Source organism: Apteryx mantelli, unplaced genomic scaffold (assembly GCF_036417845.1).
Source record: "Apteryx mantelli isolate bAptMan1 unplaced genomic scaffold, bAptMan1.hap1 HAP1_SCAFFOLD_20, whole genome shotgun sequence".
Lineage (NCBI taxonomy): Eukaryota > Metazoa > Chordata > Aves > Apterygiformes > Apterygidae > Apteryx > Apteryx mantelli.
In genome coordinates this window covers 15,804,132-15,828,594 of record NW_027118553.1, presented here as the reverse complement: position 1 = coordinate 15,828,594, position 24,463 = coordinate 15,804,132, and the positions used below count along the sequence as shown (strand labels likewise).

At 52.5% G+C, this 24,463-nt stretch overlaps 1 protein-coding gene across 1 annotated transcript; it reads left to right on the top strand.

Moving 5' to 3' along the window:
- The first annotated feature begins 2,145 nt into the window (after positions 1–2,145).
- LOC136996056 (olfactory receptor 5B21-like) lies at positions 2,146–3,123 on the top strand. Its single transcript, XM_067317051.1, has one exon. The coding sequence runs from the start codon at positions 2,146–2,148 to the stop codon at positions 3,121–3,123; it is 978 nt and encodes a 325-aa protein (XP_067173152.1).
- The last annotated feature ends 21,340 nt before the right edge of the window (positions 3,124–24,463 follow it).

Below are 24,463 nucleotides of genomic sequence, written 5' to 3'. Positions count from 1 at the left end.
AGTGCCACATCCAGTGTTGGGTCCCAAATAAAGGCAAGACAGTGACCAACTGGAGCCAATTCAGTAGAAGGCCTTCCGGATGCTCAGGCAGCTGTCGCACAAACTTCTGTGTCCATGGGGACAGCCGCTCCTGCCTCTCCAGTCAGGGCAGATGGCGAGGAGACTGCATCTCATGACAGGCAAGTCCAACAGGGCTGAGAGGAATCATGTCCGGTGGCAACTATTGCTGCAACACCAGGAGCAAAGGAGGCCCCTGGGAACCTCCAAGGTAAGAGGTGGACAGGAACCAGGAGGAAATATCAGTAGCTCTGCTCCCTTCAGCCCCTGACACGTGAGGCCCCTGTGCTTCTGGGAGACGTTGGGGGGCCCTCTCCCCTCAAGGTACAGAGCCTGGCACCTGAGGGGGACTCACCCCATCCCCAGGGCAAGTCTCCATGGCTGGGAGGAAATGCCAGGTGCTCGACCTCTTCCTCCCCAGTGACCATCGCAGGAGGCTGGAGGGACCAGCTCAGGCAAGCAGGATTCTCTAAACCTTAGAGAATCAGGGAACAGAGAGTCGTCTGCAGGGAGGTGAGGGGAATCCCATTTGTGGGATCTCTCCTGACTTTGAATCATGACTTTGGAGGAGGCCTGATGATTTCTCTGCCTCAGTTTCCTTTTCAAAGGAGCATGTCCCAGAGTTTGAGTGACCAGAGTTATGGGGAAAGCTGTATGCCAGGAAGTGTTCACAAAGTTTCCAGCAGCTCAGAAGTTTCAGTCTCCTTTGAGAGCCAGTTCTGCACTGCTCACTCTCTGCAGTCCCTGGGGAGAGACCAGCTGCAGCAGGAGCCTTCAGAGACTCGTTAGTGCTTTAAACCTCAGGACACTCCAGAGGGCAGGGGACATTCAGGTGTTGTTGGACATGCACCACAGGTGCTGCTGGAAGAAGACAGCAAGGGCAGAGCAATGCCTGAGTCCTGGGTGGTGGTTTGCAGAAAGCTGAGGGAAGAGAAGGACATGGTGGGGAAGAAGCAGAGCGTGACACCCCAACCTTGATCATCGTTACCAGGCATGATCAGCACAGAGGTCATCACCTCATCCTGAGGACTACAGGTTTGTGCTGTGCCTTCTGAGTCAGGTCTGTTTCTTTTTAGCTGCTGAGATTTTGCATGGTGGCATCTATGAGTGAAAAAGGTGATGAGCATATCCCTTCCTGGGAGTCTTCTCCTGCAGCTCCCTCTTCTCTCCACACATTTCTTCTGATGCCCTTGTTAGCTGAGCAGAGTCCTGGGGAGCTTGCCAGTCAGCGTGGAGTTATTTGTGCTTTTGCTGCCCCTGAGCCAGCCCAGAGCCTCATGAGCACAGCTGGCAGTGCTGAGGTCCTACTGCTGGGCTGTGCCATGACGCAGCCCCAAAGCCTTCAGAAACCATTGCTGGGGAGGGAACTACACAAAGTGAATGATCTTCCCTGTCCTCTTCCCTCCTACCCTGCTCAAAAATCTCTCTTCCTCATACTGGCTGATTAGCTCAGGTGTCCATCTTCTCTCAGGTCTTTCTCACTTTCCTCTCTGAAGCTCGTGTGGAGGCTCTCTGGGAGTCCTCTCAGGCAGTCCTGCTGCACAGTGCCATGGATGTCAACTCCTGACCCACGCACTGTCAAAGGAAGCACATGGCCTCGCCCTTCCAAAAGAAGTGTTTCAAACAGCTGAGATCAGCCGTTTGGTGCAGGGCCCATTCTCCTCCTTTGAGGAGAAAGGGCATCTGGCATGATGTGCTCACGTAAAGGGATTTTCTTGCCTGGTCGGGATTGTGGTTGCTATTTGGAATAACTTCAGGTGTAAGAGAGACACTGTCACAGTCTGAGTGAATGCTTTCTCTACTATACCTCCACTCCAAGAAGGAAATGAGCACCTCTGTGGGGCAGCTCACCTCTGTGGTTCTCCTAGGAGGCCCTTTGCTTTAAGATGTACTGTTTAACTCTCTGGAAAAGCCATATACTACTCTTTCACTAGTCATGGAGGCCCTAAAGGGAACACAGATGCTGTCAGAGAAGTGCCAGAGTCCATGTTTTCTCTGACAGAAGCTTCCTGCACAATTCTTTTATACAAGAAAGAAAGAATAAAACAAATGTTCTTTCTTGTAGGTTGTCTTGCTGGCAAAAGAAAAATGAGGGATCCAAGGTGCAACTTGGAGAAAGGGGAATGGGACAATTGCACATCTCCTACGGAATTTCTCCTGCTGGGAATGGGGAATGTCCCCTCACTCCAGACACCACTCTTCCTCCTCTCGCTCATCATCTACTTGTTGACTGTAGTTGGGAACATCCTCATCGTTGCACTGGTGGTGGCAGATCGGCATCTGCACACCCCCATGTACTTCTTCCTCAGCAATCTCTCCTCCTTGGAGACCTGCTACAGCTCCACCATCCTGCCCCGGCTGCTGGCCAGCTTCCTGACTGGGGACAGCACCATCTCTGCTCAGGGCTGTATTGTACAATTCTATTTTTTTGCCTCTTTTGTAGTTACCGAGTGTTACCTGCTGGCAGTCATGTCCTATGATCGGTACTTGGCCATCTGCCAGCCCCTGCTTTATGCCAGCCTCATGACCTGGAAGGTCTCTCTACAGCTGGCAGCAGCGTCTTGGCTAGTGGGATTCCTTATCGCTACAACATTCTCTTCTTTCTTACCCCAGCTGAAATTCTGCGGTCTCCAGGCAATGGACCACTTCTTATGTGATCTTACCCCACTGCTGGAGCTCTCCTGCAATGACACCAGGGTGGTCACACTGCTAACTTTCATCATATCTATCCTGGATGTAGTCATCCCCTTCCTGTTCACTCTGGCCTCCTACATGTGCATCATAGCTGCCATCCTGAGGATCTCGTCCAATGTGGGCAGGCAGAAGGCCTTCTCCACCTGCTCCTCTCACCTTACAGTTGTCTGCATTTTCTATGGCACCCTCATCATTGTCTATACACTACCCAGAACCCCCAAACTTAGGCAGCTCAACAAAGTGTTCTCCTTTTTCTACACCGTCCTCACGCCCCTGGTTAATCCCCTCATCTACAGCCTGCGGAACCGGGAGGTCAGGGAGGCCCTGGGAAAGGTGTTCAGGAAAGCTCTGGCTTGCACCCAGAGCTCATAGCTTTGTGCTCTATTGCATACAAAACACTGTTGGTTTATACAAGTCTACATGGGAAATGTGTGGTGCACAGTACATATCCCTTGAGAAGAAGACGGCACTGAGAATATGGGTGGAAAACAGAAGAGAAAAGAGTATAGATTTCCTTCAGCAATTAAATGTATGATTTAGAGGAGAATGGAAACAACGAACCATTCTTGGTGCTTCCTTTACAGCTAATAAAGTGGTGTTGCTGTACATGGGAAATATTGCAATGTTGTCATTTTCTAGTCCTGTGGTGACAAGGAATTCATCTGAGGTGAAATGTGAGAGGAACAGGGAAGGAGATTGGGACGGGCAGTATTTCCCTGACTGCCAGTTCCAGGGCAGAGGTTGGAGTCTCAGCCCTTAGTCCTCGTTACTCTTCTATCCAACGGAAATGCACATGCTGGCAGAGTTGCCCAAACATGTCTCCTGTCATTTGAGATGGCCTCAAGTCTCCCAGACATCTGTGGGTTCCTGGCAGATAGCGAGGGAACGTGTTGAAGAGACCTGCTAGGACTGCTGCTGCAAGTGGATACTGTAGGGAGACCTCAGGGCATCTGAAAGCATGGCGACAAGCATGGGCATCAAGCATGGGCAACAGCACTCACTCTTGCAGGCAGGGACTTCAGTGCCCGCCTGTCTGTGATGCAGCCCATGTTGAGTGCAATGGGCACGTGCAGTGTCCCTTCAGAGCACCTCTTTTTTGTCTGTGGTCTCTCCAGGGACTCTGGGGGTCATCTCCGGTGGAGAAGGCTCCTGGGTCAACAGAAAGCCTTTGGTGAGATGAAAGGGTAGCCAAAAATATCCACGCCTGCTAATGTGTAAAGCACTGTTTTCAACTCCTCTTTCAGTACCTGGGGTGGCCCTCGGAGGAGTTGTGTAGGTGTCCATGGTGATAACACCTGTCCCTGGGAGCTCATCAGCAGAAAATGCCTTTCTATCCCACTGCAATCAGGCCAGCAGAGTCAGCTTTTGACCCAAGAAAATCCTGAAAGTACTTTGTAGGCACGTAGTCCACCGCTCCAGGTTGTCCATCACTTTCCCCGCCATTGGTGCCCACTCTCTACCCTGACAGGCCAAAATGGGACATTCCCATCTCAGGGCCCATGTGTACTGCACCTCTCATCTACCCTCCAGTGACATCATAACCTGAACTTTATTAAAGGGGTCAGAGGTACCACTAAAACAAGAGGAAGATCACTGCAGACACTTTGCGCCCTTACATTCAGTCCTAATCTCAGGTACAGTTAAACATTCCCATGTGTTGGGATTTTATTCAGGTTTGGAGATTTTAGACCCGGATTGCAAGAAAAAAGCAAAGAGGGATGTGCCTAGCATTATGGAGAGGTTTTGCTTCCTCTAGCTGGTCAATGGCAGGCAGCAAAGGACATGGATTGGGAAAGCAGCTTATCTGGAAAAGGTGAAAGATGGAAACAAGAATGGATTGTTGGTCTCAGATCACAGGGTAGCACATGTGACATCTACTCTGTGATGGGAGATGGGTAGCTTGTCCATCTTTACGCACACTGCAAGGGGATGACTCTTCCAGAGGGCAATTGCTTTCCCCCTTTCTAGGAGGGCTTTTTGGACCAAGATGAACTGTGATCCCCAAACTCCTCTTTGCATCCACCAGCCATAATGGGAGTGAAGGGGACCCTTGAGATGGAGGCATTAATGGGAGACACACATGCTTGGGAAGGTGTTGCAGGATTCATTTCACCCAAGGGCAGAGGACCCCCAAATGAGACACCTGACTCGACAGTTACTGTCTTGCCTGCAAGGCGCAGCACTCCTGGAGGTGATTCACCTTCCCTCTGGGTGCACCCATCCCATGAGAGGGAAAAACTCGCTCTAAAGGTGGTGGTCTTTTGGCCAACTTCCCTAAACCGAAGAATGGGTTTCATGGGTGTGTCTTGGATACCCCCAACAAGTCCATACAGAGATCAATGAGTGGGCAATGAATTGAGCCCCTTCCCTGGACACGTCTGAACTGGCGAACAGGAATCCCAACCCTCTTCTTCCCTGTGGATTCTCATAGAGGGGATCTGTGAAAGTCGATCAGATAGTGTCAGCCCCTTCAAAACGTTGCTGATGCCCTTTAACAAAAAAACGGGCTTGGGAGGTAGCCAAGATCAGGTTTCACGCATGTCTCCTGTCATTGTTCCCCAGCCATTTCTGCTTGTTTCTCATGCAGTTTGCTGTGCATCTCCTGCCTCTTGTCCCACTTTTCCATGCCTTTTCACAGGGAAAAGGCTGTGACCCCGCACTGTGAATATCCCCCCAGAGGCAGCTCTCCAGGCAGCCCTCAGTGACCCCACAGCCCTGCAGGGAGGCCCTGCCCTGCCTGCGCCGGCCGGCCAATCAGCTAGCAAGTGGAGGCAGTGAGCCAACTGGTGTCTGGGAGGGACAGGATGTGACCTGAGTGATGTGCAGACATACCAATGGCATTGCCCAGCTGTCATCCCCCCCCATCCCTGCCATGGTACATCCCTGCTGTCACCCCCATCCCTGGATGTGCTACATCCCAGCTGCCACCCAGTCCCGGCCATGTGTCCCCAACAAATGACCACTCCAATGGGAGAAGGCTCAGGGGGGACAGGCAGGGCGAGGTGCCCATGGAGCTCAGGGGAGAAGGTGGGAGGTGGCTCATTCACCACAGCTGGGGCACCCAGAGCTGACTGTGTCTCAACATAAAGGCACCAGAGGGTGGCCTGTGTGTTAGATGAGCAGCTGCATCTGCCGAGGGCATCAGCTGGTGCAAACACTTCTTCCTGAGGTCTTCAAGAGTGTGAATGTCTCCCTGAGAGAACCAGGGCACCTTGGGGGAAGTGTGTATGGGGCCCAGCCCAACACAGAGTGTAAAACCTGAACACCTACCAAAGGAATTTCAAAGAGAGCAACAGGCTTGAGCTGCCTTCAACCCATGTATTCCTGCCTGGCAACTGGGGACACCCAGGGTCGTGATGTGAGCGTAGTATAGAGACCGGGAATGGGGATCACATTGGTATTGGGATTGAACTGTATATAGCAACTTCCATGTTTGTCAGCTCAGGGCAGGCTGCTCTGTCACTGGAGCTGCCTGAGGAGCCCCGGGGCCAGGACTCCTGTGCTGTGCTGGGCAGAGGGGCTGCCCAGAGGGGCTGCAGGCAGCCAAGGTTAAGGATCTCCTGGTGATGAGAGCAGTGGAGACATGGAGTGAGTGGCCTCCATTTCCTTGTGCCATTGCTGGCCCCCAGCCCCCCGGGGGCTGATGGGGAGGCTGACACCCCTCTCTGCCCCCCACGACCTGCTGTGCCCTTCAAAGGGACTGGGGCTGTGGTGTGAGTGCCCAGAGCTCTACAGTCCCCTGAGGTGGGCACTGCTGTGGGGCCACCCCCAGCCTGGGTTGCTCTGCTGAGTGGTCTGGGGAGAGGGCAGGGCAGGTGGGGAGAGCTGGGGAGGGTCTGGGGTGGTCTGGAAAGGGCCTGGGAGAGGAAAAATGCCAGCAGGCAGCTACTCTGTGTGAACGGCAGTGTGGGAGCACACGGCCATGTGCTTGCAGGGCAAATGCAGGTCTCCTGGGAAAGGCACCAGGACATGGCGGGTGCAGAAGAGAAGAGCCCAGGTGGTTCCCTGTGTTGCATGGACACACTGGGAAAGCTGCCCCATGGCCATCATCCCAGACCAGCCCCTCACATCACCCCTTTCCAGCACTGGCTGCTCACCCCAGCTGTGGGGTGGTGTATGGCCAGCTCCGTCCTCCTGCAGGTCTCCGTATCCAGACACAGGAGAAAAGGCCAGCCTTGCACAGCCTCTCTTCTGTACCACCCCACGGCAGATCCCAGAACATGGCTGTCTGCTACCTCCTACATGTGGCACAGCCTGGGCTGGGCAGGGGCCAGGTGCTCAGACCCCTCAGACACTGGGGGATCATTTAAGAGTCACTTAATAATACTCCAGCCCTTTCCATGTCCAAGGTCTCTGGTGCCAGCTCCACCTGAGATCTGCCTTTCCTCACTCCAACCCTGCGTGCACAGACAAGGTCTTGATGCTCCCCCCTGGGCAGCTCGTCCCCCTTCCACCCTTGTGCATTTCCACTCCAGCACCCTGAACACTGGTGCTGCTGCCAGGGCAGAGGTGGAGGATCACCCGGAGTGGCTCCTCAGGGAGCTCTACAGGGAAAAGCTGTGCCCAGACCCAGCCTCAGACCCAGACCCAGCATGGAAGAGGGGAGCTGCCCTCTCCCCACCCACCCTGGCAGTGACAGCCCCACCTCAGCCCACTCCTGAAAGGCTCCAGCGCAGCTCTCAAGGGAGCTGGAGCTGCCTCTCCTAACTGTGCATTGTAAAATCAGACCCAAGTGGCCTCCCTCACTTTTTCGTCCAGCTAAGTCTCTGCGTGCAGTGTTAGCTGAGTAGGGGTCCAAATCTGAAGCTCTCCTTACACCTTTAAATTGGCTGTCAGACAAGCGTTGCTGTGGATATATGGTCATCTTTTGCACCTAAAACCCTCTCTGGGTGCTGCTCGGGTCCCAGCATCCCTTTCTAAGGCTTTCTTGACTGCAGTGTGCAGGCAGGTTTGAGGTAGAGATGGGAGTCAGGACAGCAGGATGGGGACAAGGACAGGTCCAGATGTGGGAGGTGCAGGGCCAGGCACAGGCATGTCCACAGCATAACTCAGGCAAGGCTCCAGCCTGTGATTCTTCCCTGAGGGTGCAGGAATCACTCTCCAGTGACCCTTCCCTGCGCCTCCTGGCTCCCCACTGCCTTTCCTGAGCCTGCAGAGCCCTCCTTTCCCCATGCATATCTGCATTTAGTGCTCTACCTTCTGGTTACTGCACCAGGGACCGTCCCTCACTTTGTGAGGCTCCACTCACTGCCCACACCAGGCACACGCTGTCCCTGGAGATCCCCTGAGCTCTCCTGGGGGCTCAGATTCCCCTCCACAAGGATGGGCATCTCTCATCAGCACTGTCACCTCTGGGACAGGCTCGGGCAGGAAATTCAGAGACCATTCCCCATCTCCACTGGCACTGGTCACCAACAGATGAACCCTGCATCCAGCCCTCAGTCCCTATCAGATCACATGGAGACTCTGAGCTTGTCCCCCGCATCCCATGGAGGTCACAAGCAGAGCAGCAGACTCTTTTGAGGTGCAATTTCTTTGGGTGTATTTTTGACTGCAGCTTCTGAAGAAAGGCAAGACTTCAGGCACGTGATGGAGGGGATCCCCTTTTATTATAGCAATGTTCTTGTGCAGGCCAGGTCTGCCCTAAATGCACCCAATGCCTGGTCCTGCCTGAGCTCACAGGAATGCACAGGGAAGCACAAACCTACCACCAGCACGTTACAAGAGCACTGGGGCCATCTACACATATCAGACCACAGAGGACAGTGTGGAAATGAGGAGAAAATCCCTGGAAAAAAAAGTCCTGCTGCTGTTGGTAGACGTGTCTCCAAGAAAGCTGCAGGCCCCATGCAAAGGCTGCAGTGAGGAAATGCCTGCTGTGGCAGTGGGGGAACGGTCCTGAGGAGCAGAGGGTCTGTCCCCACAGACTTCATCCAGACTCTCCTCCTTTCCACTCTCGCTCTGCTTGGAGTGTTGGAAGGCTGTAGAGGGAAGGGACCAGCCCATGGTGACAGTCGGCTGCCACCCTCACAGGAGAGGGGTGTGAGATCATACCCTGACTGTGGCCACAGGACCTGAGCTCTCCTAATGGACACAGGACCCATGGTCTGCCCAAGCCTGTACTCATCTGAGCCTGACTCTGTGCCCCTGAGCTCCCTTGGTGTCTGCACCAAAAGACACACTGCAAAGGGAAACTCTCCTCATTGCACTGAAGGCATCCAAGGAGCTCAGACTAGTGGGCTCGGAGGTTCTCCCATCTCTGCTGATGAAGGGAGAAGTCTGGCTTCCTGCTTCAGCATGGTCTCTTGATCAGATTCGAATGAGAGATTCCTGAGGACAAGTGGCACAAAGCAAGATATTTGTTTCTGTTAGGAGAATGTAACAGAGAAAAGTAAGCGAGAAAGAAAGACATGAGCAACAGCTAGCTATGTTGCCAAATACCCTGGGAATGAGGAGCAGATGCACATGGGAGAGTTATTGGTGCTGCCATTGTACCTACTGAACCAGTTTCCTCAGTGAGCTCCTTGTTCCTCATGCTGTAGATGAGAGGGTTCACTGCTGGAGGCACCACCGAGTACAGAACAGCCACCATCAGATCCAGAGTTGGGGAGGAGAGGGAGGAGGGCTTTAGAAAGGCAAACACAATAGTGCTAAGAAACAGGGAGACCACGGCCAGGTGAGGGAGGCACATGGAAAAGGCTTTGTGTCGTCCCAGCTCAGAGGGGATCCTCAGCACAGCAGTGAAGATCTGCACGTAGGACAGCACAATGAAAACAACACATCCAAAGTCTAAACAGGCACTAACCACAATAAGCCCAACCTCCCTGAGGTAGGAGTCTGAGCAGGAGAGCTTGAGGATCTCAGGAACTTCACAAAAGAACTGCTCCATGACATTACCTTGGCAGAGTGGTATTGAAAATGTGGTAGCAGTGTGCAGCACTAAATTGAGAAAACCACTGGCCCAGGCAGCTGCTGCCATTCTGACACAAGCTCTGCTGCCCATGATGGTCCCGTAGTGCAGGGGTTTGCAGATGGCAACAAAGCGGTCATAAGCCATGACAGTGAGAAGAGAATACTCCCCTCCAAACAAGATGAAAACCAGGAAGACCTGGGAAGCACATCCTGAGTCGGAAATGGCCCTGGTGTCCCACAGGGAATTGGCCATGGATTTGGGGACAGTGGTGGAGATGGAGCCAAGGTCGAGGAGGGAGAGTTTGAGGAGGAAGAAGTACATGGGGGTGTGGAGGCGGTGGTCGCAGGCTACAGCTGTGATGATGAGGCCGTTGCCCAGGAGGGCAGCCAGGTAGATGCCCAGGAAGAGTGAGAAGTGAAAGAGCTGCAGCTCCCGTGTGTCCGCAAGTGCCAGGAGGAGGAACTCATTGAGGGAGCTGCTGTTGGACATTTTGCTATCTCTGGGCATGAGGTACTGTCCAAAGAAGAAAAGACATTGAGAAGTTAGGAAAGACTTTTCAAGTAAAAAAATCCCCAAATGTTGCAATTCTCATGCACCCCCCCCCCCCAACATTGCCTCTCTCTTTATGGAGAGGATCTGTGCGCAGCTCCCTTGCTTGAGCTCCACTTTGCACTGGCGGAGTGTGTTATGAGGAGCAGGGACTTCTGCCCATGAGCTCCACAGGAGTCAGTCCAGCTGTATAGTGGTGGGATACATGGGAATGGGGGTGACTAGCTCGGACAGTCACAGTTCCTCTCAGGTGAAATCCACTGGGCATGTGGAAGGGCTTTTCAGCATCTGCACCACCACTTCTAAAGAATGAGGGTTGAGGAACAGAGTTTGGGGGATTTTTTAGCAGTGTTTATTTTCTTTGAGATGCCCCTGTCACCCCTGCGGAGTGACCCTCAAAGGAAAAAATTCTCAGCATTTCTACTGTGAATCCTGAGAAAAATGCATTCCCTGTCGCTTGGTGCAGAGTGAGGACAGCTTGTCTGTCTATTAGCCTCATTCCCAGCTGTCATTTGCTCGCACCTCTTGGAGCTGGGGGATGATCACTCCCATATGTTGCCCTGAAAAGAAACCAGCCCCTGCTGAGAGCAGACAAGTCCAGTTATAAACTGCAGATCTCCAACCATCTCTCCCTTTCTCAGGGCACCAGAGGGACGTCTCCACACTCCCCTTCTAGCCAGGGACACACAGGGCTCTTTTCAGATGCCCATATACAGTTTCCCAACACCATTTCCATGCTCTCAGCATCTCTGCAGATTCCTCACAGGTCTCTTGGACACAACAGAGATGCTATGAGGCAGCGGTGCCCTTCTGGAGGGCAGCTCAAAGCCTGGCAGGACATGACAGGGAAATGGTCAAAGGACATTAAGGACTGAGGATGGGCTCTCCTTAAGGGAGAGTCAGCTCAATTCCCAACCCCACAGACTGCATTTCCTGGAGCCACAGAGACTAGAAGGGTGCTGCAGACACCTCACTCCCAAGCAGACCCCTCTGTTCCACAACTCGCAGGGCAGGTGTCTGAACTGCAGCTGAAAACCCTGAACCCCAGGGAGCCCAAGAGAAGAACAGGAGCAGCATGGAGAGGAGGGGAAACAAGGAGCAACCCCATGATCCTGCTGCCAAGGGAGGCAAGGAGAGAGGAGCAGATGGGCCCTCAGGAAAGCCTTCACCTTACCCAGCTGGGCATGCTGCCTCACAGATGGTGACAACTCAGGGCAGTCACTCTCAGCTCCTGGACTCCATGGCTGTCAGGGCAGAGGCTCTGCTGGGTCAGAGAAGAGACATGGGGGGCTTGTTCGGAAGAAGCTGTCTGCATTGGAGAGACTGAGTAAGACTTGCTCAGATCCATTCTCCTAGGACAATTCTGTTCGCAGTTCCCTCTCATTCCCTGCCCATCTCTGCCACCCGGCACTGTCCCTGCTGCCAGCTCTTACTCTGTCCCAACATCTTTTCCTTGCCGCTGCTCACAGACCCCATCCCACACTCTGTGTGCTCCATTCTGCCCTACAGAAACCACCCAGGACAGGGCACTGGGCACAGGTTTCTCTGTTCTCACAGGTCCTAAGGAGCAGGTCAGAACAACTCATAAAGCAGTCAAGGTGCTGCTGGTGCTGTTTGTAGGCTGAGGTGGGGTTGAAGGGGTTTCCTGAAGTTTCTCACAGACCAGAAGTCACTGAATTCATGACTGAATCTATCAGTCATAGGATGGGATGGGTTTAGAAGATCCCTCCAGGAACCTCAGGAGCATTGCCCTGCAGCCAGAGACTTACCATGTCAGGAGCTGTGAAGATTCCTCCCACAGTGAACTCTCCTCTGGCCTCCCACTCCACACTGCCTTTCACTTCTCATCTCATGTCAGCAGCAGCAGGCAGTGCCCAGAGCCCTGCTGCTCTTTGCAGAGGAGCTGCCTCTAGACACAGCTCTCTCTCAGCAGTGCTGCCAGGTTGCCATCAGCTCCTTCCATTGCAGGAACCTGGCCCTGCCCAGGAGCAGGGGCCCAGCTGAAGTCCTGACTTCCTCTGTCCCTTGTGCTCCCTTCTCCTGGGAAATGTTCCCTGAAGTAGACTAAAATCATCACCATTGTTCTGTTTCTCAACACTGAAGGGAAACTGATTCCAGCATTACAATTTGTCTCATCACAGGATGGTTATCTGCAAGAGGTGGAAATGTCTTACTCCTAACTAGACGGGAAGCTACTCGACCCATGGTTCAGGTTTTGATTCAGATGAGTCAATCTGGGCATCACATGCCTATTTAGAAGCCCCCAGCATGCAGTGGGATTCAGCGCTCTCCTACGAACATCAAAAAAAAGCAGGAGGTGGGATTCTCCTTGCCCAGGCCAAAGTATACACAAAATAGATGTCTGTGTGTGAGATCCCTGTCTAAGCTCCCATTATAATCACCTGAGATGGAGGGTGGGATCAGTTCCTCCCACACAAACAGCTGGGGACAGTTGAGGAGACAGAGGTGGTCCAAGTCATGTGTCAGTGTCTGCTTGCTCTGATGGAGCAACTATGAGACCCACATCCTTCTGGAGCATGAGGTGGGGGCCAGGTGGGGAATTTCCTTGGCCATCTCAAATGACCCCAGACGCCTAATACTGATAGAGCCCCACTCACTAGGAAGCTGTGACACAAGCAGATCCCTACAGTGCAAAATCCTGATGTAATCCAGGGCAGACACTACATGTAATGACATAAAAAAAGGCTGGCAGGGCCATGTCAGATGTCTGCGGTGTCCAGCACAACTGCATGTTTCTAGCACATACAGTATGGCCCCTAGAGGAAAGCCCTGCCTGTTTGGAGTGGTGCTGGGCAAGTGTCCCAGGGCCCAAACAAATGAATCCTACCTCTGCCTTCGGGCACAGTCTGTACTGCCCACAGCTAAGCGTACTGCATAAACGGGAGGCACATCACACCAAGGTCTCCACTCATGTCCCTTCACTCTTAAGACCTTCTAGTTCTCTTCTCCCTGACCCTCTTTTCACCCCCAGATGACATAAACAGGGACTGTGCTAATGAGGTCAACAGGGTCACTGGATCACAGGCTGTCCAGGCCAGGGACTTCTTCAGTGGCACCTTATCCTGCCCGGATATTGGTTCACCTCTGTCACAGGCCCCAAGGTGCTGCAGAGTCAGCTCAGGCAGCAAACCTCTTTCCTGCCATTCCTGCACAGCCCAGCTCTGTTTCTCCCTGGCCTTGGGCCCTGCAGGCTTTGCTCTCTTAGTGGGAACCTCCTTTCACCATGACATTGCCACCTGCTTTGTATACCAGCATGGCTCTGCTCTGCTCTGAAGTGGGGCCATCGCACACACAGTGTCCTTGGCTCCTGGTAACAGGTTTCACCATGACTAATCTGACTGAAACATTGCTAGAGTACTGAGATGTGGTGAGATCACTTGCACGATAGGAGAGCCCTGATGGTAGTGTACAAACTCTTCAGGAGAGACCAACGGGGAAGATGAGGAAAGGGGATGCCCTTTGTGTGAAGGGACAGCTCAGATATGTGGAGCTCTTCACACATTAAGGCAAGGGTTTGGGTGAGAGCTTGTGGGTGACAAGGGTGACATCGCAATGGGAGGTACAGACCATCCAATCAGGGTGAGGAGGTGGACGCAGTCTCCTTTAAGCAGTGTGAGTAAGTCTGTGGATCACAGACCCTGGTTCTTATCGGGGGGACTTTAATCCCCCTGACATGAACTGGAAGGCCAAACAGCAGAGTGCAAGCAGGCCAGGAGGTTTCTGGAGGGCATCAGGGACAGCTTCTGAGCACAAATGCACGATTTGTGATGCTTCTTTGTATCTGAAAACTTCAAACAGGGAGGGACTGATCAGGGATGGTACAGTCAGTGTCTGCCTTGCCTCCGGTGATGAAGGAAAAGTAGAGTTCCAGATCCTGAGTGGAGTGAGGAAGGATAGCAGAGGAGCACAGATCCTGGACTTCAGAGGGGCAGAGTTGGGCCTGTTGAGGAGACTGGTGGGGGATCCCATGGGAGGCAGTTCTGAAGGGCCCAGCAGCTCAGGAAAGCCAGCAGGTCTTTAAGGACAGCACCCAGCAAGCACAAAAATAGTCCATAGTGGTACTCAGTAGAACTAGCAGACATCTTGGGAGATCGGCGTGGCTACACTGGGAACTCAGGACTGAGCTCCAGGGCAATAAGGAAGCAGAAGGAAGGAGAGGCTGCAAGATGGTATTTAGAAATACTGTCCAGCGAGAAGGGATGGTGTTAGGGAAGCCAAAGCTCCCCTAGGATTGCCCATTGCAGGGAACATCAAGAGCATGAAGAAGAACTGCTACAGCTTCAGTTACAGGAAAAGAGTAAAAAGGAAAATGTTGGCTCCCTGCTGGATCAGGCAAGGAATCTATTAACAGCAGATGCAGATGGGTGTGAGGAGCTCAAGGCCTTCTTGGCTTTAGTCTACACCAATAAGTTCTCCTAGGCTGTTGTGCCTAGTCAGGAGTCCAGAGGGGAAAAAAGAAGCAACCAATGCTGGGTGATGACGGAGCAAGGGATGACTTGCAAGAACTCAACCCATACAAGTCTCTGGGACTGGATGGGCTGCACCTGACGACATTGAGAGGGCTGGCTGCTCTCACAACAAGGCTCGTCTCTATCATCTTTGAAATGTTGTGGAGATCAGGGGAGGTCCCAATGAGCAGGAGAAGGGGTATGTTGTGCCCATCATCAGAAAAGGCCACAAGGACAACGCAGGGGGCTGCAGGCTGTTCAGCCTCTCTTTGGTGAGGAGTGTTTCATGGAGTGAATCGTCTTGCATCACATTTCTGGGCACCTGAAGGAGAAGAAGCCAGCATGGATTTAGTGCAGAGAAATGATTCCTGACCACCTGATTGCCTTCTGTGATAAAAGATCTGTACTTGGTGAGGAGAGGAGAGTAGGTGTCATTTACGATGATTTTAGCAAGGAGTTTGACGCTGTCTCCAAGAATATTCTTGTATACAAATAGGGCATTATGATAGGCTGGGCAGACAACCAGATGGGTTAAAAGCTGGTTGGATGATTGAGCTTAGAGTTTTTTTGTGACTGAGTGGTGCTTTACCTGGAAGCCAGTGACAGGTGGAGCACACAGGGGTCTGTACTGGGACCTGTCCTGTCTAAGACATTCATCAGCGACCTGGAGAACACAACTCTCATCATATTTGCAGATGGCACCTCACCAAGAGAACTATCATAAGCTCGAGGGCTGCCATCCAGATGGACCTCAGCAGATGGGGGGAATGGGTTGCCATGAACTTTATTAAATTCAAAAATCAAACGCCAGGTCCTGCCCCTGGGGCAGACCAACACCCTGCAGTGATACAGGCTGGGCAGTGCCCAGCTGGGCAGCAGCTCTGCAGAAAAGGATGATGCGGGATAAGCACATCCGGTTAAGATTTGTGTTTCTGTATTCAGGAAAACATCATCATCAGAAGAGTAACCTGCTTCACCTTGTAAACACCTTCCTTCAACGCCAGCTCCCAGAAGTCTAGAAAGTGGAGGATGTACTCCTACTGAAGTCTGCTGATGGAAATCGGTGTAGTGGTCCTCCCAAAGTGACCAAAACACAATATGGAATTCAGATTCCTAATTTGTAGAGATTTGGCCCTTATGAAGAAAGAACTGATATTGTAGTTAAGGCATTCAAATGCTAAAGCCATTTCTACTACGAACACTGTGACACCTATCTTTTGCAAAGGCAGACTGTTAGAAGGCATGCTATTGGCAAACAGATCTTGATTGCCTGCACTTTGCAAACATTGCATACGTTTGATTCAGGATATAAATAACTATCTTGAAATTGCCAGAATTATTCTCCTAGGCAAAATTAAACATCTGTCTAAGAAGCCTGTGTGTGTGGGAATGGGGGGAAGGCTGGGTCTGGGTGAATCTCTGGACTCAGAAAACACTCTGGACAAATGTTTTCAGTGCTGTTTGCTGCCACAGAAAATTCTAGAAGATTCAGGTAGGGTGCCCTCATGATGGCTGTATCCTTTTGCTTGGGAAAGCACAGCATTCAGGTGCTTCAAGATACATAACTGAACAGGAAACCGAAAAAGGAAAGCTACTGATAGGAAGAGCTCTTTGGGGAGATTTGCATGGCATCCAGCTGGTGTTGCAAGCTACCAAACTGGTGCCTATGCTGGACCCTTCTGTAACAGTGTAGTAAATGCAGCTTTCAATGAGAGTCCAACAGCCTCCCACTGTACACGGACATGTGGAATATAAATGATAGTTGGTGCTGTCCTTTGGGCTTCCCAGATGCTGGTGTCCAAGTCAGCATTGAACACAAGCAGCATGACACAGGCAGGAAAGCTGAGGGCAGGCACTGTCAAAGCAGCGTGGTTTTGAGTCATAATTTCAAAGTTCATTTTATAAGAAGTGACAACCTTCAACCTGTCTGAAGAGCTCCCCAGCTCACAGCCTGCTGTCTCGTTTCCAGAGGCTCCTTCCAACCAGGTTCCTTGCTCAGGAAGATCAAAGGCCATTGCCTGCAGGTGGTACCTCAAGCGCATAAGCAGATAAGCCTCTACCCCATGACCAAAGCAGCAAGCATCCTTTCCCAGGATGCATTTCTCTGTGTGTCTGATCAGATGAGCAACACTTAGGCAGTTCTGGTCCCCAGGAGGAAAGTGCTAGCAGTAGGTGTGGGCACTGACTAGACATTACTGGTAGATGACCACAGAGGCAGCCATCACACAACCCAAAGGGAGATAATCCTCTTATGTGGCAGATGAACATCCAACCATGTAACATGTCTGTCCATGCTTTAATGGCTCTCAAGTGCTTCCACTAAAGGTCCAGATGCTGTAATACAGGGATGCCAAAGAACAGAATACATTTCCTGCCCAGAAGTAAAAAGGAACACATCAGCACCAAGTCTATTTATGCTATAACTTTCTTCTTGAGAAAAAGGCATAGATGTACAAATAGAAGTGCTGAAATGCTTTTAGTGCCTCCAATGGGGCATTTCAGGCTGCAGCATTGTTCATATTTGGTAAATGTACACAACTAAAGAAAATGTTTACACTAATCAACAAGCGTACAATAACTGTTCCTCTTAAGTACAATGAAAGAAAGGAAACACATTTCTTCCCCCCACCTCCTGCAAAAAAAAAAAAAAAAAAAAGCAGCGTTACAAGAAAGGAGGTTAGGAGAAGGGCATGAGCTGCAGTCAAGCTGATGCAGAACCACCTCCTGGGAGCTACAGAGTCTTATGAGGAGACGAAAACCACAGTCTGAATCCCACTGAGGTCAGCAGGAGCTCTTGCCATGGAGAAAAGTTTATGAAGAGCATCTTCCAGCTCCCTGAGCTGCCAGCAACCTCCTGACTGTTGAATTTGGAATGGAAACAACGGTCATGCACAACAGCATCATTTGATGTCCTTCAGTCTAAAAGAAATGTGGATTTTCAGGCAGAAATGATAGGAAGCACATTAAAACCAGGCCACCTCCTTACCATGAGTGACACCTACCTCACTTGAGTCAATGAATCCTAGGCGATTAAAGAAGCGAAAAGGTGCCAGAGTGCATCTTTCTTCAGGGGAGGTGGTGCTAGCAAACAGAGCAGACAGGCCCAGGGTAGGAGCTGCCAACTTCTCCAGAGCACCTATTCCTGCAGGCTCCAGGGGAGACCTTTGCCTCTAGCCTGGCTCTCCAGCTCTTTGGCTACACAAACCCATATTTCATTTATTTATTTATTTATATACCTAAAAGGATGGACAACACATTTCCTTGGTTTTGAGTCACTTCAGGAATACTGTGTTTTAAGTCAACATGACTAAGAGTCTGTGGATCTTTCTGGTGGAGGCTCGGTCCTTCCTTTTGGACAGTAATAACAATGTACTTTATTTGGAACTCCAGTACCGAGTTTCAGCTCCATGCTTACTTCTTCCATGTATTGATATAACCTTCCCTTCCCAACCAGCTTTCTCTACTTTTTGTTCTCCCACCCCTCACTCTTAAAACAGCCAAGACTGTTTACAAAGACCCAACAGTTTGAATCCAAGGGACACAGACATTTACCTGCTGCAGGTAAGGAATGTTTCCTCTTGTCTAGTAGGCATTTGATGAGACAATTCAGCCTCAGAACCCTGAAGGTGATTCCTCATCACTGTACATTGCATCCTCTTTTAAAATATGATTAATACCACCTGAAAGACAAGAGATGTTGGTTAACTTCCCTGAATAGTCCATATCCCTCACTCGCACTGGTACAGCTTCCAAATTAGTGCTGAAACACATTCCCTTGCATTTTGTGATTTGATGGGAACACGTTATATTCTTAAGTCTGCCTCCTACCACACAGCACAGGAGACTCTACAAGTCTGTGCAAAGCTCTCCTGAATATCCTGATTTGGCTAAATGTCTTTCTCCAGTGGTGAAAACACCTATTCTCCCAATTAAAAAAAAAAAAAAAAAAGGATGATGCTCAGGAATGCCTTCTGTAGTTCCTAGACACGTAAAGAATATATATATATACACACACACACACACACACATACACACACTCACACACACATATTTATGATTTGTATATATTTCTGTGATATGTATTTATGTATATCCACATATATGTGTGTATATATGTGTGTGTATTGATTATATATATATATATTTCATGACAGAGCACTTGTGCAGAACAACAGACTCCCCACACAACTGCAGGAACTGTGGTTTCGTAGCTCTGTGCTGTGTGCGCTTCATTTCTACCAGCTGATAAGTGTTTCTTTCTAAATGCAACAGCAGTTTCTTTCTTCCAGTGTCCAAAAAGTCCCGAAGAAGCCAATCAAATCCCTGCTTGCATGAACTCGGTGATGAGTCTATTCCACGCGCTCCAGGCACCCTGCTGGATCCATGGCAGTGGGATCCCAGCACAAGCCCCCCCTGCCCAGTGCAGCCTGGGGGCGGCTCAGGCCTCCCTGGAGAGCCCCAGCCCAGCAGGGAACAGCCCTGCAAGGCCAGCGCCTTTCTGGCCTGTCTGCTTCAGAGACAGAAGTGGCCTCACCAGCCATTTCACAGTCCTGTTGCTGCTGCTCAGCTGCTCAGGCTGAAGTGACCTCACAGCTGCTTTGCTGATGCCCTTCCTGCTGCTGGCCTGTCCGGGACTCAGGCAGAAGTGACCTCACAGCCTACACTCAAGCCATAAACCTGCTTCTGGCCTATCAGCAGCAGACAGAGGTGACTTCACATGAACCAACAGCAAGCAAGGGCATGCTGACGGCATGCAATCTATAGAGAAGGACGTGAGCTCACTCTCAGCATCACAACCATGTCCCACTTTTGGAGTATCAGGTACTGAAGCAGCAGTGACCTCACAGTCAACATCCCAAGCACCTTCCTGCTACTTGCCTATCAGGTGCTCAGGCAGAAGTGGCCTCACAATACATTTCACAGCCATCTTCCTGATGTTGGTCTATAAGCTTCTCATATCGGAATGACATCACAGCCGCTTTGCTGATCCTGTGCCTGCCAGCGGCCTGTCATTTCTTCAGGCATCAGTGACCTCACAGACAACAATGACGCCATTAACCTGCTTCTGGCCTAACAGCAGCACAGGCAGAGGTGACTTCACAAGAACCTACACCAGCCAAGAGCCTGCTGATGGCCTGTCAGGTACTGAGGCGGAAGTGACCTCACAGTCAGCACTGAAGCCATGTGCCTGGTTCTTGTCTATCAGGTACTGAAGTAGCACTGACCTTACAGGCCCATATCTGGGTCATGTCCCTGCTGCTGGCCTGTCATGTTCTCACACGGAAGTGACCCTGTCATTGGCTCCCAGGAATGTGGGGAAAGTCGTGCTCTGGGACTGGCTTGCTTCTGCAGTGGCTTCCCAGGAGCTGGCAGAGGGCCTAGGAGGTAGCAGTGCCCTGGCCCCAGACACCCATCAGCACCTTCACCTCATGAGCCATGGGACCTGTCCCTCCTCCACCCAGTCCTCTGAGTGACCAGCTGCTCTCCTACAGCCTGACAAGAATCTGAGGTCTCCTTGCCAATCCTGAAAGCATGATCCTGATGGACTCCCATAAGCACTGCTGCCTGCTTGTCCAAAAGCGCCTGGCCCAGGAATTATGTGCAGGGGGTTGTCATAGCCCCAGGCAGTGCAGTGCCATGAGGATCCCACCAGGCCTCTTCTTCCAGCACTTCCTCAAGCAACATGCTTTGGAGGAACAGCAATGGCCAGGTCCCATCTGTGCCCATCCAGTTGGCTGCAGGCAGCACCCTGGGGACTTGGTTTAGTTCAGCACAACAAAATTCTGGGTGTAGTGGCAGGGCTGGCAGTCACTGGTGCCTTCCCCGCCACTCCAGGAGCTCAGACTGCTCCCCAGTGCTGAGGAGCTGAAAAGAGAGTTGGAGGTGCCCAGGGAAAGGTAAGGAAATACTGCCGGTCTCGTTCAGGCCAGATGTTATGGGATCTGCTTCTGGGGGCATTTCAGAGGTGGCCGTGATGTGACTCAGGTCCCTTGTGAGCCACACATTGGAGGCATCCTATAGTCTTCAGCCACTCAGGACTTCAAGGTCCCAGACTAAAATCTTTACCTGAGTGCCCAACAACTCCCCCTTGGCTGGAAGGGGTCTCTAAAATCTTGCTGCCCTCAATCCCATGAGGACTGTCAGGAAAAGACCCTCCTTTCCCCAGGTGCTACTGGTCATGGAAGAAACGGCCTTGCCAGAGAGGGGGTAAATCCACCTGCATTTGGAGATGTCTCCTGGTGGGACTCCTGGCCTGAATTCCCTTCTCTTTGAGTCTTTTCTTCTTTCTTCCTCCACCTCTCCCACAGAAATTTATCTTTCTCTGTGAGGTGTGTCAGGAGCCCCTGGCATGAGCAGAGGAGGCCATATCCAGCCCCATGGCTCAGGGCTTGGGATCCTTGGCACCTCGGGAGGGTCACAGCCACTTGGCTTTTCCAGGCCTGTGCTGTGAGGTCTCACACACATAATTACTCTTTCAGTGGGCTCCCCAGGCTGCCCAGATTATCAGCGTGGCATTTCCCTGAACTCAGTTCTTGCTCCACAGTCCTGATGCAAGGCGAAAAATGGAGTTCAGGGCAGACTGAGATGTGACCAGAGGAAGTTTTACTGAAGAGCATAGAAGGCATCAAGAAGTTTATAACCACCCTCAGGACATTCAGTCCCAATCTTTTCTCTTTCAGACTAAAATCAGGCTTCATTCTGCAGCCACTGAAGGCAATTTCCATTGTTTATGCCGGGTTTTTTTTTTGGCTTCCCTCCTCATTGGTATCCTCCAGTATTGACCTCTGAAGAATGTCACTGGTAACCACTAGTCAGCTGGACTTTGTACCACTCTTCTCTACCCTTTGAACCAGGCAGCCTCCAGCTAATTTCCCATAGCCTCCATTGCTTACTCCTCCATTCCACATCTCCCCAGGCTGGCTACAAAGAGGTTATGGAAGAGCATGGCAAAGGCCTTCCTAACTTCAAGGTCTACGACATGCACTGTCCTCCTCTGTCCACAAATCTTCCAGGAAGATTTGCTTTGCAGAGCCTGAGGTGACACTGACCAGTCTATCATTCCCCGGATCCTCTTTCCTGTCCTTCTTGAAGATGGATTTGCCTTTTTTCCAGTCTTCAGAAACCTCCCCTGAGATCCCTGACCTTTCAAAGATGATAGTGAGCAGCCTAGCGATGATGTCGGCCAGCGCCCTCAGTAACCCAAGAAATTGCAACTCAGGAGAAGTAAAAGGGTTTTCATCATAAGGGGGGCTCAAATACTGGACCAAGGGCCAAGGGCAGCTGTGGCATGTCCATTCCTGGAGATGTTCAAAGCTCACTGGGCCACAGCCCTGAATGACCTGCTCTAACCAGCCCTGCTTTGCATAGGAGGTTGGACTAGGACCTCTGGAGGTCCCTTCCCACCTGAATAGCTCTGTGACTTCACAAGTGCAAAGACCCCAGCCACAGAGACAGGCTCTGCCTCTCCTGCAGGCTGCCCTTCCAGCAGATGATGGGTAGAGCCCTTTGCCAGCCCCACACTCCCTTGTCCCCCCCTCCACCTCTGCCATGGAACATGGCCCAGGTCTGGACCAGGCCCATCTGAAGTCTCCTCCACCAGCTGTTCCCCTGCAAAGGAAGGAAACCCCGACGTTCCCAGCATGGAGCTGATGTCAAAGCAGCAGCTGGAGCCTGACTGGTCCCATTGCTTTGTCCCTCCCGGCCCAGCTGTGGAGGCACAAGCAAAGCTGCTCCGCCTGCCTCACTGCCCCCCGTGGTCTCCATCCCCTCCATGCCCCATCCCAACCCTGGCACTAGCCGGCTTTCCTGGGCTGGGCCATCTACTTTCCCCAAAAGGGGGAAGAAGCATGGGGGCAGTGGGCTGGCGGGCCGGGCTGGGGGCAGCGATGGCCCTGCTAGCCTGGGAGCTGGGGGGAGAGGCCAGACCTGCTGCCTGGTGGGGGATGGAGCCCCAGCAAAGGGGGAGGTGGGGAGGGCCGTGGGCCGGGCAGCAGCTATGGGGCTGTGCCAGTTCCTGCTGCACGACCGGTCCCTGCAGTGTGGGAAGAGGGGATGGGAGATGGGGCAGCATGGGGGTGGCATCAGGTTGGCAGGGTAGGGGCTGGGGGCAGTGGGGGCTGCAGTGAGGGGTCGTGGTCAGTGTTTCTGCAGCACAGCGGCTGCCGCGTTCACCTCACGTGCAAAAGTCCTGCAGTGACCCCCGGCAGAAACAAGGCATTTCCCTGGTACCAGTGCCACCCTCCCAGCAGGACGGGGACATAGGATGAGGGTGCTCTGCTTCTCCTGGTGCTCAGGGCAGCTCCACGAGGTTGGCCCAGCTTTGCCTGAGGGACCTCTTGGTCCTCGGCTCTACTGTGGCATGGCTGGAGCAGGGACAAGAGCTCGTGGGGCCGGGCTAGGAGAGCTCTCCTGGGAGTTTCTCTTTTGCAGTGGAGCGGTGAGGAGCATCGGGGCTCCCATCTGTGCCCCCTCCCTGCATCCGCACACAGCCCCATGGTCCTGCTGTGCAGGCACTGCACAGGGCAGGGTGCATTCAGGGATGGGGAAATGTCCCCCGGCATAGTCCCCATGACAGCCCTCAGTGACCTGTCCCCCCACAGCCCACCTGCTTTGGCAACCAAGGGCACAGACTGGCCTCCTCTCTTCTGAGCCCGGCATGTCTTGGTTCCCCTCCACGAGACCTGACTGTGCTGGCAGTGGCCCCACAGCAGTTCCTGCCGCAGGGGGGGCTGCAGAGCTCTGGGCATTCAATCCACAGCCGCAGCCCCTCTGAAGGGCACAGCAGCTCCAGGGGGCAGAGAGGGGTGTGTGTCAGCTGCCCCATCAGCCTCCAAGCTGGGACTGGCCACAGTGGCACAAGGACACAGAGGACAGCATCACTCTGTGTCCCTTGTTCTGCTGTCCTGGAGACTCCCTAGCCCCAGGCTGCCTGCAGACCCCCATGCCAGCCCCTCTCTCCAGGACAGCACAAGAGTCCCTGCCCTGGGACTCCCCTGGCAGCTCCTGCTGCCCCAGGGACATAGCAGCCTGCCCGTAGTTGACACACAGAGAAACAGATTTCTCTTTCGCATTTACTCCTCCTTGCCAGCACACAGTTGCTCCTTTCCTTTTCTCTAGGTGCGTCCTTGCTCCCCCAAGGGCCTTTCCCCATGTGGGTACATCAATGCTGGCCTCCCTGGCCATTCCTGGACCCTCCTCCAACCTCCCCACAGGGCCCCGAGCTGGTGGTGATGCTCTGCAGAGCGAGTGGCCGTGGGGCAATGGGGATTGGGGTAACTCCACACTGGCCATGGTGGTCAGGGTGGGAAGCAGACCCAGCTGGACAGGCATCATTGCACCTGACAACCCCTACCAAGGGGTCTGTGGCCATGGACAATGCTCTGAGCAATCACAGGGCATTTCAAAGGGCTCAGGCTGTGTTCAGGGGTGTCTCTACAGCGAGCCCATGGTTTTTCATTGAAGGTGACATGAACAACTCTCCAGGTTCCCTTCCTTATGCCTGCAGGGTCCATGCTGCCTCCCATGGGACTGCAGAGCTCTCACTAGCCTGGACATTCATTGGTTTATCCCTTTACCTTTGGGTGACTCCACCTGATTTTGTGAAGCTCCATTCTCCCCTAGGCACATGGTGCCCTTGGAGATGCCCTGTGCTCTCCTGGGGGCTCCATACTCCCTTTGAGAAGGACAGGCATCAGTCTCCAGCCCTGTCAGATGGGAGATTCACCACCTCCAGGAGCACTGGGCACCCACAAGTGAGAGCTAAATCCAGCCCTCCTTCCCT

Excerpts from the sequence above, each read along its gene's own strand:
- LOC136996056 (XM_067317051.1), top strand. The coding sequence starts at position 2,146 with ATGAGGGATCCAAGGTGCAACTTGGAGAAAGGGGAATGGGACAATTGC.